Below are 15,686 nucleotides of genomic sequence, written 5' to 3' on the forward strand. Positions count from 1 at the left end.
ATTTGGCATTTCTTTAAAAGTTTTGCAGAAAAACCGCTTTCTTTTTTTTTTTTTGGTCTTTTTGAGACAAGGTCTCCTTATAGCCCCAGCTGTCCTGGAACTCACTATGTAGTCCAGGCTGGCCTTGAACTCACAAAGATCCACTTGCCTCTGCCTCCCAAGTGCTGGGATTAAAGGCGTGCACCACCACGCCTGGCTGTTTCCTATATTTTTAATGCTACTAACACATGTTTGCACATGTGTCTTTAATCTCTATGTAGCCAATGATTACTAGTCATTATTATTATCTTTTTTATAATACCTTTTCTATATAAGTCTAAGTTTCATTTTGTATCCCATATGATAACCATAGGCAGATCTTAACTAGACTTGAAAAATTCAAGTTAAAGTGGAATCTCTTCTTTGCCCTAATTAAAATCAAACCAAGTTCAGAATCAAAGAGGCTAAAGAATATAGATGAGATAGAAGTATCATATTGATTATAAATTAAAAAGGAAGTCAAATGTGACAGTGCAGACATACAACCCTAGCACTTGGGAAGCTGATGAAGAGAAACACAAGTTCAAAGCTTGCCTTACCAATGACTGATAGATAGATTAGATAGATAGGTAGGTAGGTAGGTAGGTAGGTAGGTAGGTAGGTAGATAGATAGATAGATAGATAGATAGATAGATAGATAGATAGATAGATAGATAGATAGATAGATAGATATACGGAAACAGAGAGGCATAAGCATGACCAATTTCTTTGACTTCAACTAATGATAACTTAAGTACAATATTGTATCTCAGATGTAAATATGTAGGTAATTTGTGGAGAATTTTTATTTTATTCTATTTTATTTTTGTGGAGAATAATTTAATTATGCCTGAATAATCTCATCAGTTGTCATTCATTGGACAGTTTTATGAGGTATTGGAAATTAATGCCTGTAATTATTAATTTTCTCTTCTAACCTTTCAGACCCATACTATTTTCAGGATGCACCAAAGAAATGGGTTTAGGAGTGGGAATATGTAATTGGTAGACTTAAAAGTAGTGTGTTTGTTTCAAGGTAAATTGAATCACTAGGTAATATAATTCTTAGTACCATTTTATTGTTTAGTGTTGTTTTATACTTTGAGAATTTAAATATAACACATTATCCTTCATAGGATTATCAAGATGTTATAGAGACACCTATGGACTTCAGCACTGTGAAAGAAACTTTGGAAGCAGGAAATTATGGTAGTCCTCTGGAATTTTATAAAGATGTTCGCCAAATATTCAGCAACTCCAAAACTTATACTTCCAATAAAAAGTCAAGGGTATGAAAATAATATTAAATGAGTTAATTATCCAAGCATTTAATTATACATAGACACACATCAGGTACTTTTTCAACAGTTTAAGGATTTCTAAGGAAATATATGCCACAACTTTGACAGTTATTGAAATGTGTGTAAACACATATTTAGCCCAATCATTCTGAAATTAAGCACCTTTGCTTTCTCTTACCTAATTCTTCTTTACCCTTTAATGATAATTGCATCTGCCAGCGAAAAGACAAAGAAAGGAAAGTTAGTGACTTAAATACTAAATACTCAGATCTCTAGTAAATGAGTTGATAAGCATAAAAGTAGTTGAGAATTCTATTTATGTGAAATGTTTTAATTATCTCTGAATATGGATACATGCCCTTTATTGTAACACATAGGGAACCATACTGGGAAATTATAACTTGATTCATGCTTGCATAAAATATTTCTGTGTATTAATGAGAATCAAAACCATTTTGAGAAGAAAAAATAGTAACAGTTTTTGTCTTTTAGAGTCACTGATGTCCAGTTAACTTTTTTGTTGTTATTGTTGCATCTGTATTTGTATTTTTAGTGTGTATTTCTAATGAATTTTTGTGTATTTCAAATTAGTTACATAGTAGATATGTATTGACCTGCTTCAACTTACTTATATAGAGTAAATCTTCACCGCTTTCTGTAGTTGTGATTTTTGTCACATTTCTTTTCTCCTTTCACATAATTTTATAGTGATTTGCTCTATAGAAAATTTGAGAAATGCTAAGTATAAAAAAAATTACCTGCAAAGTTTATCACCTGTTTGTTTACACTTAATAGTTAATGTGTGTGCTTCTAGCACTCTCTGTATTAAAATATATTTCACATGTTCATATAGTCTTTAAAGCAATAGTTGCATATTTCAAGGCTTTTGTTATTTAGATATTATGACTCTTTGAAAATAAGATCTTTGATAGTCTATTGTCTGGTCGTTTTATGTTATTTTTTTTTTAAGTATTCTGTTCCTAGAGAATGTTTTTAGTTTTTTTAATTTATATCAGTAATAACTTTAGCTACTGTCTTTAATACCCTTGAGCATATTTTTCATATATGTCTAATCCTCTATGTTTCCTTACCATAAATTCCCAGAAGTAAAATTACTAGGCAAAAGATAAGTGTACTTATAATTTTTGGGTACATATTATAAGTTACCTTTTAGGATGTAACTCCAGTAAAAATTCCCCCTTGTAATATACAAGGATCTTTTTTTCCTATCCTTCACAGCACTAGATCCTGTCTTTTAGAATATTTATTAATTTTTTAGTGAAAATTATATCTAAATTCCTCAGGAAGTATTTTTCAGATAGTGTGATTTTCATCTGGAATTATGTTGCTCATATTGGTTCAGATGTAAAGTAATTGGTAAAACAAGACTATTATTTCTACATTTCCAGATCTATAGTATGACGCTGAGACTGTCTGCCTTATTTGAAAGTCATATTAAAAATATCATCTCCGAATATAAGTCAGCAATGCAGAGTCAGAAGAGGAGAAGGGCGCGTTACAGAAAGCGTCTGAGAAGCAGCAGCAGTTCACTGTCCAGCAGCAGAGCTCCAAGGTACATTACACTGAGCAGCGCATTGGTGACCCGAAAGCATTTTCTGTGCATACCTCGTTTCTCAAAGTTTATGAAGAATTTGGAGGAAATTACAAAATACTCTGTTAAGCACTCTTGACCCTGTGTAAATATGGGGTTGGTAATAGAGTGCTGTTTATGTGAATTTTACTATGTTAATCTTTTTGGAGTCTGAAGTTTAACACACTGTCTATCATAATGAATTAGTAACAGAAAAAATTATCATAATTATGCATATTTTATTACAGTCCAAAAGGGAAACAGAAACAAATGAAGTTACAGCCTAAAAATGACCAGAATACCTCAATGTCTTATGCCAGGACTAGTTCTCCTTTCTCTTCTCCTGGTAAATATGTCTTTTTGTGTTTGTGTCTGTAGTTTAATGCTGATGTTAATGATATAAAAGTAGTAGCATCATTTATACTGCAAAGAGCTACAATACATTTGATTAAGAAAAATTGTGTTTTAACCATTATTTTACTTGCTAACTATATGGACCTCAGTAAGACATTAGGTAAAGTGATTTGGTTTCTTTGTTTGACTAGATTGTATAAAATCTCTTTGAAACTTTTATAAATGTGGCATTTTTATTGTCTGTAATATCATATAATTTATGCACAATATATTTGTCAGCATAGGATTTGAGAATTAGAAATGTGATGGAGCTATTTCCTTGCACAAATTTTCTGACATTTTGTGTTTAAAAGTTTAATGATAGTAAACCATTTTTTCTCTTGTCAAAGTATTCATACTTACTTTTGGGGTGAGCAGGTTTAGGGTTTTCCTGTATAGCATAGGTAGATCTTGAACTCCCTTATTCTACCTCAGTGTCCAAAAGACTAGGACTGTGGGTGTGTGCCACCACACTTGACCTATATATCCTTCTTAAAGCAACTGTTAATTTTCATCTGAAAATTAAATAGTGAAGATCAAGTTTTAAAAGCAGCCTGTTTAACTTTCCGAAAAAATGAAATTATGTTAACATCACAATCTTTTAAAATGCAAGTTTCAGATGCTGCTGAAGGTGTTTCATTATATCTACTTGATGATGAAGCAGATGGACCATTTTCTCCATCAAGTTTCAGTGGATATAGCAGAAGTGGAAATAGCCATGACCCAGGAAAAGCCAAATCATTTCGTAATAGAGTTTTACCAGTTAAACAAGGTAGGAAATTGAATATGAGGGGGGTAACTTATTCTTTATTTTCTTATGGATGTTGAGCATTTAAAAAGCTGATGAATTAGGGTACTACAACTAATATGTCCTAACACTTAATGATAATTTTAATATAATCAAATTAAGTCAAGCAGTGCTTTATAACCACAATTAGGAACAGGCCATTAGCATATATCTAATAACTGTTTTAAAACATGCATTAGTCTTTCAAAACAAAATTTCAAGTGAAATGAATAGGAGGAAAAACTAAATAAGAAATTCTTTTCTCAAGCACATAAGAACCAGACTGTTAGATGCATTTAGGGTTTTTTCATATATTAAACCATGTTAATAAGAAATGAAAATGACTCAAAAGTCACATTCTGTCTTCTAAGGTTTTCAGTTCATACCTCATATATTCTCTTCTATGGGAGCTTCCTATATCACTAAATCAGTAGTTAACAGATTGTGCCTCGCCCATCTCTGGGGAATTCACAAGTACTTTGGGAATGTCATACTAACTTTCTACATTTGACCAGGAGAACATTCCTTTCATATTTTATCTATTACATTTCTACATAGTTTTATATTTGCAGAAAAATTTTAGTGCTCAAAAAAAAAATCATCAAAGGCCATGCATGGTGCCATACTCAGGAGGCAGAGGCGGAGGCAGACAGATCTTTGTGAGTTTGAGGCCAGCCTGGTTTACATAGCTAGTCCCAGGCCAGCAAGGACTTTGTCTCAAAAAAATCATTGATGTAATTCATTATCATATATATCCATCTTGGACCCATGACAAGGGTATTAATTTTGTAAATAGCTGAAGGTTACTGTTACTCAGAAGTTCTTTTTAAAAAATATTTTATTATTTTTATTTTATGTGTATGAGTGTATTGCCTGCATGTATGTGAGTGCACCCGTGTTGTGCAACGCTGCACAGAGGTCAGAAGAGGGCTTCAGATTCCCCTGGAACTGGGGTTAATGACGGTTTGTAGCCTCCATGTGGGTTTTGGGAATCGAACCCAGGTCCTCTGCAAGAGCAGTCAGTGCTCTTAACCACTGAGCTATCTCTCCAGCCCCTACTCAGAAGTTCTTACACATGGCCATATATTATAGACCCTGAACATGCTCAAAGAAAGTTCTATGGTCAGCTATTCAAAGTTTGTAAGAATATCTAATTTGCTTTTCCAAATATTTTTTTAGAATATCATTTCAAACATGTGTACATGTTAGTGAAGATTAATTAGCTTATCCATTGTTTTATAATCATCAAATAACTTAAAAATAGACTTCCTAAAGGTGTATTTTTCATATTGATTTTATGAAAAATACTGAAACATGTTGCAGCTGATCTGAACTAAAAGATGAATAAGTAATTGAAACATGTTATTACTTTAAAATAATGTGCTTTTATTTTCCCAATTTGTAATTGTACTCTTTGATTCTGTTGTATTGTTCATACTTATGACACAGACTTCCCGCACTGTCCTTCATGGAAAACCTCATAGACAGAGTAGGCTATACTTTCTGCCTCTTGTTTTCATACTGAGTCCTTTGTGCTTTATAGTCTAGCTTCTGCCCCAGTCATTCTCCAAAACTAATCTCCCAAAGTCACCAGTGTTATGGAATACTAGACAGTCTGTTGTCCTTTTCTTACTACCTATCTTTTTGGTCTCTGTATCACTAGATACTGTTTGCTATCTCATCTGTGAGCTCTTAGTTGCTGACTTACATACTCTGCTGATATCCCTGTATCTTTATTTTCTTTTTGTTTTCTTTGGCTGTTTTGATCTTTATTTGCAGTCTTCCACTATTTTTAGTTCAATTGTTCTTGACTAGTACAAGTAAAGAAATCTAATAAATCTTTTGACTAAACCAGTCATCTCGATGCTAATGACTCTCTTAATGCATATCACCAACTTAAACATTTCTTCATTTCACAAGTCTTGTTTCTAGAAGCTTCCTAAAAATAAGTTTTCCTCAGTACCTACTATCTTTGCCTCTCAAGTTCATGCTAATAATAGTTCAGGTTAAATATCTCATATTTTAAAGGAATGGTCTGAACAGTAGAGTCTTAGCTTACCTCAAATTTTTTATCTTCCTGCTTCAGATTGTATAGTGCTAAGGTTAGAAGCATGTACCACCATGACAAACTCAGTATTTCTGATTCCCCATTTAACCTCTTATATCCACTTAGTTGTGAAGTTGTATGTATCCTATATTTATTTATTTATTTATTCTTAATAAGCCAGATTTTAATTTTTTTATTTTATTTATTATTTTTATTTTATGTGTATGAGTATATTGCCTTCATGTGTAGTTAAGACCGTTTGTAGCCTCCATGTGGGTGCTGGGAATCGAACCTGGGTCCTCTACAAGAGCAGTCAGTGCTCGTATCCGCTGAGCCGTCTCTTCAGCCCCTTATTTTTATTTTTAATTATGTGTGAGGGAGGGGTTGTGCACTTGAATATGATGCCCAATGAGGTCAGAAGAGGGTGCCAGATCCCGTAGAGATGGAATTATAGTCAATTACAAGCCACCTAGAATGTATGCTGAGAACTGAATACAGGTCCTCTGCAAGAGAAGCAAGTGATTTTAAATTGCTGACTCATCTCTCCAGCCCCTCTGTACTCTTTGGTACCGTAGAAATGTCTTATCTGACGCTTTTGTGCTTTCATCATAGTCTCTGGCCAAGTGTATTAAGTCACTTTGGGCTGCTCTAACAAGATACCACATAGTGACTGACTTAAACAAGAAACTTTAATTTTCTGACAGTTCTGGAGGCTCTAAGTTTACATAATCGATGTACATAAGGATTAGGACCTAACAAGAGCCTTTCTTTCTCCAGTTTATAGATTGCCATCTTTAAGTTGTACCCTCTCTCTTTCTCTCTCTCTGTCTCCCTCTGTCTCCCTCTCTCTCCCTTTCTCTCCATTTCTCTCCCTTTCTCTCCCTCTCCCTTTCCCTCTCTCCCTCTCTCTCTTCTTCTCTCTCTCCCTCTCTCCCTCCCTCTCCCTCTCCTGTATGTGTGTGGGGGTGGGGAGAAACTTCCAAATTCCCAAAGCTATTCTTCTTTCTATGATAATGTTGTCTTACTGAATTTTGTTCCCATAGTTATCAACTCATTTATTCTTAATTTATTCCTAGAAGGCCCCAGTCTCCAAATGAAATCACTTGGGGATTTACAACCTAAACATAAGAATTTTGAAGGCAAATGCTTCATTCCATAACACCTAAGTTACTAAACTAATGTCATTTTTATCACCACACAACCCATCTGTTACCCTTCCATTTTACTCTCCTGTTTCCTCCTATCTCACTGAATACCCCCATTACTTTTGGTGTAGCTCTTTATCTTTAAATGTTGGGACATCGTTGTTTGCTTTCCTGAGCCGTTTTCTTTCCTTTTATTTGCTTGCTCATTGACCTTTCCCTATGTATATGGAGTGAAAATTTCCAAAATTCTCTCTCTAGACCCATCCTTTCATGAGATGTAGCTGATATATCCACATGATTTTTTTTCATTTCTTTTTGAGTGTGTTTATGTGCGTGTACGCATTGAAGGCTGAGCCCAGAGTCACATGCATGCTAAACATAGAGCTATACTGTTAACCCTTGTTTATTTTTTCATATATTTTTTAGGGCTTTAGTGGCATCTAAAACTAGAAAACTGACTTTTTTCTAGCATCCAGCTCAAGCTCATTCCATCTTCAGTGCTGTGCTCTCCACAGCAAATATTTCTACTCGTTACCCAACTTATCAGACTATTAAACCTAGAAAGTAAACCATTTTGTGCTTAGTATTTGATATCTAATCCTTCAGCAAGTCCCATCAGTCCAACATTTACAATGAAATGTTTATTCTAGAGAACCTTCTAGAAGGAAATGTTGTAAGTCTAATCACTTTTTGACACTTCATGTCTTACCTAGACTACTGACTACAGTGTTCTTCCAGTTGATCTCTGCTTCACACTTACTAACTTCTGCATTCTGTTGTCTACACAGCAACAGTAGCATGATAGATGATTGAGAGAGACAGAGACAGAGAGACAGAGAGAACCCAGCTACTGTTTCTCTAGTCATCTCCTGCCATTTCACTTTTCTATTCCTCCCTGGCTAAACTGGATTTCATTAATTCTGTTTTCACAAAAGGAATTTTCTTCATTACTCAATTTTACTTTATTAGTTCTGTATTAAAATCCTACCTCTCCAAAAAATCCTTCAGTCTACCTCTGGAGCCACCCCCAAAGAAGCAATGAGACAAACGTTAAAACCTTATCTTTGATTTCAAACAAATTTTAAGTTCTTTGTCCAACACCTTCAGTGATTCTTTCCCATCAATTTTGCACACTAGATATTTTTAATATATGTTTTCTTTTGAATCTAAATGACCATTTTATAGTGTTAAGACTTATTTTTTTTTAATTGTTACTTTACTTTAGATCACTCCCTTGATGGACCTCTTACAAATGGTGATGGCAGAGAGCCCCGAACAGGAATCAAAAGGAAACTAGTCAGTGCATCAGAAGAAGATGAAAGCATGGGAGGAGAAGAAAAAGAAATGAAAGAAACAAAAGAAAAAGCACATTTGTCCTCCTCAGACAGTGGGGAGTTAGGATCCAGTTTAAGTTCGGAAAGTACCTGTGGCTCTGATTCTGACTCCGAATCAACTTCCAGAACAGACCAAGATTACGTAGATGGAGACCATGACTACAGCAAATTCATACAAACCAGGCCTAAAAGAAAACTCAGAAAACAATATGCCAATGGAAAAAGAAACTGGAAAATGAGAGGAACAGGAGGAAGAGGCAGATGGGGCAGATGGGGTAGATGGAGTAGAGGAGGCAGAGGGAGAGGAGGCCGGGGGCGAGGCGGGCGAGGAAGAGGTGGAGGTGGTACAAGAGGGAGAGGGAGAGGGAGAGGAGGAAGAGGTGCCTCTAGAGGAGCCACCAGAGCCAAACGGGCCCGCATTGCAGATGATGAATTTGATACAATGTTTTCGGGACGTTTCAGTAGACTTCCTCGAATTAAAACAAGAAACCAAGGCAGGAGGACTGTTTTATACAATGATGATTCCGATAATGACAATTTTGTGTCCACTGAGGATCCTCTGAATCTTGGCACATCCAGATCAGGCAGAGTACGTAAAATGACAGAAAAAGCCAGGGTTAGCCATCTCATGGGATGGAATTATTAACAGTTAATAAATTTAGAGTAATTTAAAAAAAAATCAATGGCCTTCTACTGCAGGGAATTTACCAGGAAATCTACAAAGCAAGTTGTGTGGGGACTTCTGCTTCCTTTCACATTGGTGCTTTTCCATTATGCCAGTATACATTTGTTTCAAGACTTTTAATCTCCACACTTCATTTGTTCAGACAAGCCTTACTCATTAGGCCTTAAATTAAAACAAATTCTGCCCACACATATACATGTTGTGTGCATGCATGAGTGGACGTGTACACACACACACACACACACACACACACACACACACACACACACACACACACACACACACACACACCACAGACACACTACAGATTTACTACATTAAAGGAGCATTCCGCTTCTTAAGAGTAGCATGACATTTTGATCTCAATAGAATATCCCTCTTTTGCTTTTTTATCACAGAAGTATAGCACCTTCTTACAGAGTTTTATATAGTTTGTTTTTGCCATTTTGATTCCTATACCCAGTAATAATAACTTTTGCACAATACACCAATCCTAAAGGCAGCTATTAAATGTTTACAGTTTCTATATTGTAAGAACGATCTGGATTATTTTACTCTTCCCAGGCCAAACTTTCATGAACTGTACTGAACTGAAGTATATATTTATACTGCAGTTTTGGGGTGGGGTGGGGGGACTCTTGATAATGCTTTTCATTGATTTGCTTAATTCACGTTTAAGGTGAGAAAGGGTTGGTGCCTTGTAAATATGTAGCAAATCTTTGTGGTGTGTCCTGATGTGTGCATTAACTTTATTAAAAGAGAATACTTGAGGTATCAATCTAGACAAGGTGCCAAATGCAAAAGTTTCTTGCATCCATTTTTCTTTTCCTGTTATATTTTATTGCATTAATAGAATTCATGTAGCTTAAAAATAACTTAAGCATTTGAAAAATCCTCATCCATAAAGAATAACTTCTTTGAACAGTAGCTCAGCTACCTCTATTAACTACAACTACTGGAAATGTTAAATAAAATAGATGCTGTTACTCATTACTAAGGAGAAATAGAACAAGCTTGGTAAGGACGAATAATCATAAGTTATAAGCTAAGGATTGTCAATAATCATATTGGCTCTCAAATTAATAGTTGTAATTAACCAAATTTCCTAAGTATTATAAGCTCTACTTTAGACTTTTCTAGAACATGTTTGTGAAAGTAGGCTTAGTCTACTGCTTATATATCTCTGCTACCACGTACTATTTAACAGCTGTGAGTTACTGGTTTTCATTTGAATCTTAAAAGGTTACAAAGCACTTAATTTGAGTTGAAATAGTTTGGCTAGCTAATAACTTTGAATTAACTTTCATAGGCTTTTCTCATCATTCCAAAGGGTTCTTCTGTTATAGACTTTCAGAAAAGAGCCTCATTGCACTGCAAACAGATACTTTGAATCATTTTATAGTTGAAAAAATCTTTAAAATTCTTACAGTCTTGTTTACAACAGTAGAGTGCACATGGTTTCATAAGTGAGCTTGAGTTCCAAGATCAATTTTACACCTCAAATTTGGGATTGCAGATTTGCTAATTTGTCAGATACTTAAACGTTTGAAGTATGAGGGATAATACTGATATCTCTGCTTTTGTAACAGCAGATTTGTTGCACTTAGATCCAACTTGTGTGATGAAACAAAATTCTTAAAGCATACCTGGTTATCCCAGGATATTTCTTAAGCTGATGTGTTTGTTTCATGCTTGCATATCATGCATCTGAAAATCTGTAAGTGCAGAGGAAGGAGTACACACATAACTTTGCTTTTTTGGTAGGGTTGGGGGGGTATTCTTGGACTAATATCCTTAAGCAGTTTTCACTTGCAGTAGAAATGTTCAGGCTTTAAGAACAAAAATGAACTGTTAATGGCACTAACTTCTGTTACTAGGCAGTCAACCAAGCTGATATTTTCTGTTGTTGTTTAACTTCACTATACCAAAACTATTTCTGGTTATAACTCAGCTGCCATTTAAACCATAGTGTAGATTCAAAATGTTCCCATTTGGGATTATTTGGTGTTTACTAAAATAGGCTATTTCAGTTATTCACCTCTTGGGCATTTAGACTAAATTGTGCCTATGTTTCCCTGGAGTCTGTAACACTTTGTCCTACACCAACCAAGATAGTTGCTTAACTTCCTGGATATACCCAAATACGTATCATGTGTACCATTTTAGTGTGAAAATTTTTGTTGACATTCTTCTATGAAGAGCTGACCTCTTGAAGTGTAGAAGAATTGCCATTTGTGTGATGTTAGCTGTCTGGAGCTTTATTTATAATTTATTTTGAAAAATAAAAATGCCACATTTATTCCCCAGATGTCAAGATTTTCTAGGCTTACATAATTAGAATAATAAGGCTAAAGACATTTTAAAGCATATTTTATATGTAGTGAAATACTGTGAAAATACTGGTGAACAGCATTTTGCTGTGATGTTGATTTCAGTTATTAGCATTTAAAGAGTTAGTCACCAGAGTATGTTAGATGAGTATAGTTATCATTTATTTTAAATCAAACAGATAATTTTCTGTTTGCATGCAAAATATTTTGGTAAGTGTGAAAGCAAAAGTCTGGGAAATAATATTTTTACTTTTATCTGGACTTTCTCACCCTCCCTCAATTTTTTTTTTGTTTTTGTATTTTTGTTTTTTGTAACACCACTTCCTATAAATGTGTCATAATTTGTATGGCATTGATTATCATTTTTTTCTAGAGGCCCTTTAAACCTAAATAAGATCTGAGTTCAACCATAGCAAAGAAAAAAAAAGTAGGAAATGAGTTGAGAATTCTGCTAGTGAAGATTGCGGTTATATTTAGGCCCATGAGAGCATACCCATGTGTAAGTCTAATCCTATGCTATATATAAATAGTCAGTAAGCTATAATATTTCTCATGAATGCTAATGTTCAGATTCCCACCTTAATGATCTTAGCATGTGCATATATTTATAAAACTGAATCATGTGTTTCTTTTCTGGCTTGCTGTAAGTATCTCATCTAGCAATAGGATGCTCTCCAAACATGCACAAACCTCCTAGCTTAATGACTAAATTTGTTTTTCTATATGTATTTGTGTACTTAGATGTATGTAGCCTTTTTTTCAAGTTTGACGTACCTTATCCCAGACATTAAAAAAGAGAGTATTTTATATGGAGGATGCTATCAATTATTTGCCTCTGTAGAGCTCTTAGCCTGTGCATTATTTAATGCTTAACCCATTTCATTGTGCCTCCTAGATAACCAATCCGGTTTTGTCATATGACTGTGTCCCTCTATTCTTTTAAGTTAATTTGCCCTTTTGATTTTTTTGTTTTGTTTTGTTTTTCTTTCTCTCCCCAGAAATCAGACTTATTCCAGAATTCTTCCGAAGCACAATGCTTTGTTTCACCCAGAGGCAAAGAAACTGAGTAGGATTCTTAAGTATCATTCTGCACAGTGTATTTTCAGACATCTAAATTAGCTTTCAAATGTTTTAAAGTAAAATTGAATGATTTATCTTTTTATTTTGTTTTCATCATATAGATTGTCATCAGATAATATCAGTGACTGAAAAAGAAAGATGTGAATATCGCTTCCAACTTTTTGATAAAACTTTTTGAGCATTTTTCAAATTTGTATCTTTTGTGGTAATGGTAAACACTTATTACTTACATATTTCTGGAATCATTTTATGCGCATTTACCAACTGGTACTTATCTTTAAAGTCTGAATTTTAATATCTTTAAAAGAGAGTCTTAAAACGTGATTTTCACTACCTTTGATGCCCGGGCTTTTAAGCAAGTAAAATAACATTTTAAATTCTGAAATGAATTCTTCTGGGAGAAGGGAAAGGATTTTGACATTTAAAGTCCATTACTTTAAATGCTAACCCCATCACCATCATTTTTGTGGTACACAAGGCTTTATGAATGTTTTATTGAAAATATATAATATTCTGAGATAATTTTGTCTTGTTTTTAAAACTAATGTTGAAATACTTCATGCTGTTTCTACTTTTCATCTCTTAGCAAAGATTCTTCACCAAGTGTTAATTACCAAATTTACAAAGTTCAGGTGAAAATCCAATATAAAGTTAAATTTCTTCATGGTGCTGTATTTTGTGGAACATGGATAGCACTCAGGTTTCTTGATATTTATTTCTTAAATAGTCTTATAATCTTATTTCTTTTCTCATCTTTCTTATCCTGCTTGCTTTTATCTTCTTTTTTTGCATTGAAGACTGCACATAATGTATATCTTCAACAAGACTGGAAATTTCTGGCTCATTGATGAGAAGGACAGTAGAAAGGCCCTGCAGTTTAGAGTTAAGGGGTGTTTATTTATATGTATGCCCATTTGTTATTCTTATACCTATCGTAAATAAATCTAGGATATGAGACTTTGGCATATAAAAGCATGATAATTATTTTCTAAAAAAAAAAAACTATTGATACATATTGAAATCGCCATTGGTAATTTACATTTAAAGTCCCATACAGAAATATCTAGAAACCCAGTTGGAAAATGTGTTTTTGCATATGTTACTAAATACACATTAGGCAGTACTACAAATGTTAATTCTTTAAACAATACTGTGGTGATGGCAATCAGTAATTTATTTCTTTGTTCTGTAATCTATCATCCTTGTTTTCTGTAATCCTTTACACAGTATTAACAAAACTGTACTTTTTGTTTGTTCTTAGTGTCCATAAACTTTAAGGTGGAAAAACATTCAGTTAATAGTTAATGTGATGTTGTATGTGGGCAGAATGTCCATTAAACTAAAATTCAGTGGGGGAAAAAAGGTAAACTAAACTAGCTTGGTTTATAAAAGATGTTCTGTTTGGCAGTTGTCAGTCATTATAAGCAATTACCTTCAAAGACAAAAACTGGACTAATTTGTTGCCATTCTTTATGGGATGTTTACAATAAAATTCCAAGTTGTTTGGAATCATTTGCACTCTTGGCTGCTTTATGCCTTAACTCATGTATGAGAGATAAATTAACAAGACAAAAGAAATAAAAGAAATGCAGGGTTACCTTTCTACTACCCAACTTTAGAGATTGTAATATGTAAGTCTTGGGTTTCCTTTGTCATAGAATATTTTATTGGTATCATTTTTTTTTAATCTTAGAAACTGAATTGCTTCCTTTGAAAGAAAAGATATTGCTCATTATTAAATAGTCTTTGGATCACTTTTAGGTAATAAATAATGATGTCAGTACCTTTAAAATGTGGACTGCTTGGTGCGTGCAAAGCACTAATCAGCTTTTTGTTTTTCAGAGCTTTTTAAAATTATTTTTATTGAGATTTGTACCTTTCATTCAAAAATTCTTATTCAAATTTAGACCCCTCACCCATCTGTGCCCACACGTCCCTACTGGATCTCATACATTCTTCCATACCTGTTAAGTCCTATTTCAAATGGATAGATTTCTTGTATATTTATTGTTTGTAAATTTTATTTTTTATTTATTTTTTTATTTATTTTTTGGTCTTTTTGAGACAGGGTCTCCCTGTCACCCCAACTGTCCTGGCACTCACTGTGTAGACCAGTCTGGCCTTGAACTCAGAGATCCACCTGCCTCTGCCTCCCAAGCGCTGGGACTAAAGGTGTGTGCCACCACACCCAGCTCATGCTGAGCTATGAATAAGTAACATTTCTAATTTGTGTTTAAATTACCTATCCACTTTGAATATGTTGTAAATGATGCTTTAATTCATTGTAAAATATAGAAGGGAGAAAAACGATGTGAGCAAGGATCTGAATGCTCTACCCAGAGCATGCATCCTAGATCTAAACCCATGCAGTTAACCAGAAGTTTTCTCCCAATGTCGAGGATTATATAAAGTTCAAGGTAAATAAACTGGCTAAAGACTGACCTACATCTGTTTTTTTAAAAAATCTAGCCTGTCCATTTTGCATTTTTAGAATTAAATGAGAAGACTCTTAGACCTAGATCTCCGTTATCTTCTAGCCTTGGATACATTGACTGAAAGTAGCCCAGTTTTTCACAATACTCAGATTGAGGAACAGACACTTATTTGAATATTTCGTTTACTTGTTTGATTGCTTAAAGATAGCCCTCTCTTAAGATGTAAATGTGTTATATTAAAAACTTTGTTAGCACGCTTTAGTATTTTCTTACTTCACTTCTAGATTTCATAAGTAGAAAAATTAAGGAATTTTTATGACAAAACTTTTATGGTAGAATTCAGAAGATTGTTCTCCTAGTTGAAAAGGTAAAAAAAAGTGTTCTTTGCCCTTTCTGCATATTATTTAGCACTGACTATTTAAAGCTACTTTCTAAAATTGTACGAAATGAGTTGAAACTATTGAATTTGTGAGCTAATTTTTAAAGGGGAATTAGTTTTGGTGCTATATTTATGCTAATTTACTTATATTTAATGTCTCA

General features: G+C 34.0%; 1 protein-coding gene across 1 annotated transcript in view; it reads left to right on the plus strand.

The window, feature by feature from the left end:
• The window catches only part of Brwd3 (bromodomain and WD repeat domain containing 3), a 163,415-nt gene extending 149,272 nt beyond the window's left edge, over positions 1–14,143 (plus strand). The window contains exons 37-41 of the mRNA XM_008822671.3: positions 1,155–1,307; positions 2,729–2,892; positions 3,159–3,256; positions 3,917–4,075; positions 8,508–14,143. Coding sequence (XP_008820893.1) covers positions 1,155–1,307; positions 2,729–2,892; positions 3,159–3,256; positions 3,917–4,075; positions 8,508–9,262 — 1,329 coding nt within the window. The 3' untranslated portion in view covers positions 9,263–14,143. The remainder of the gene's footprint in view (positions 1–1,154; positions 1,308–2,728; positions 2,893–3,158; positions 3,257–3,916; positions 4,076–8,507) is intronic.
• The last annotated feature ends 1,543 nt before the right edge of the window (positions 14,144–15,686 follow it).

Source organism: Nannospalax galili, unplaced genomic scaffold (genome assembly GCF_000622305.1).
Source record: "Nannospalax galili isolate Female #2095 unplaced genomic scaffold, S.galili_v1.0 scaffold10, whole genome shotgun sequence".
NCBI classification, from domain to species: Eukaryota; Metazoa; Chordata; class Mammalia; order Rodentia; family Spalacidae; genus Nannospalax; species Nannospalax galili.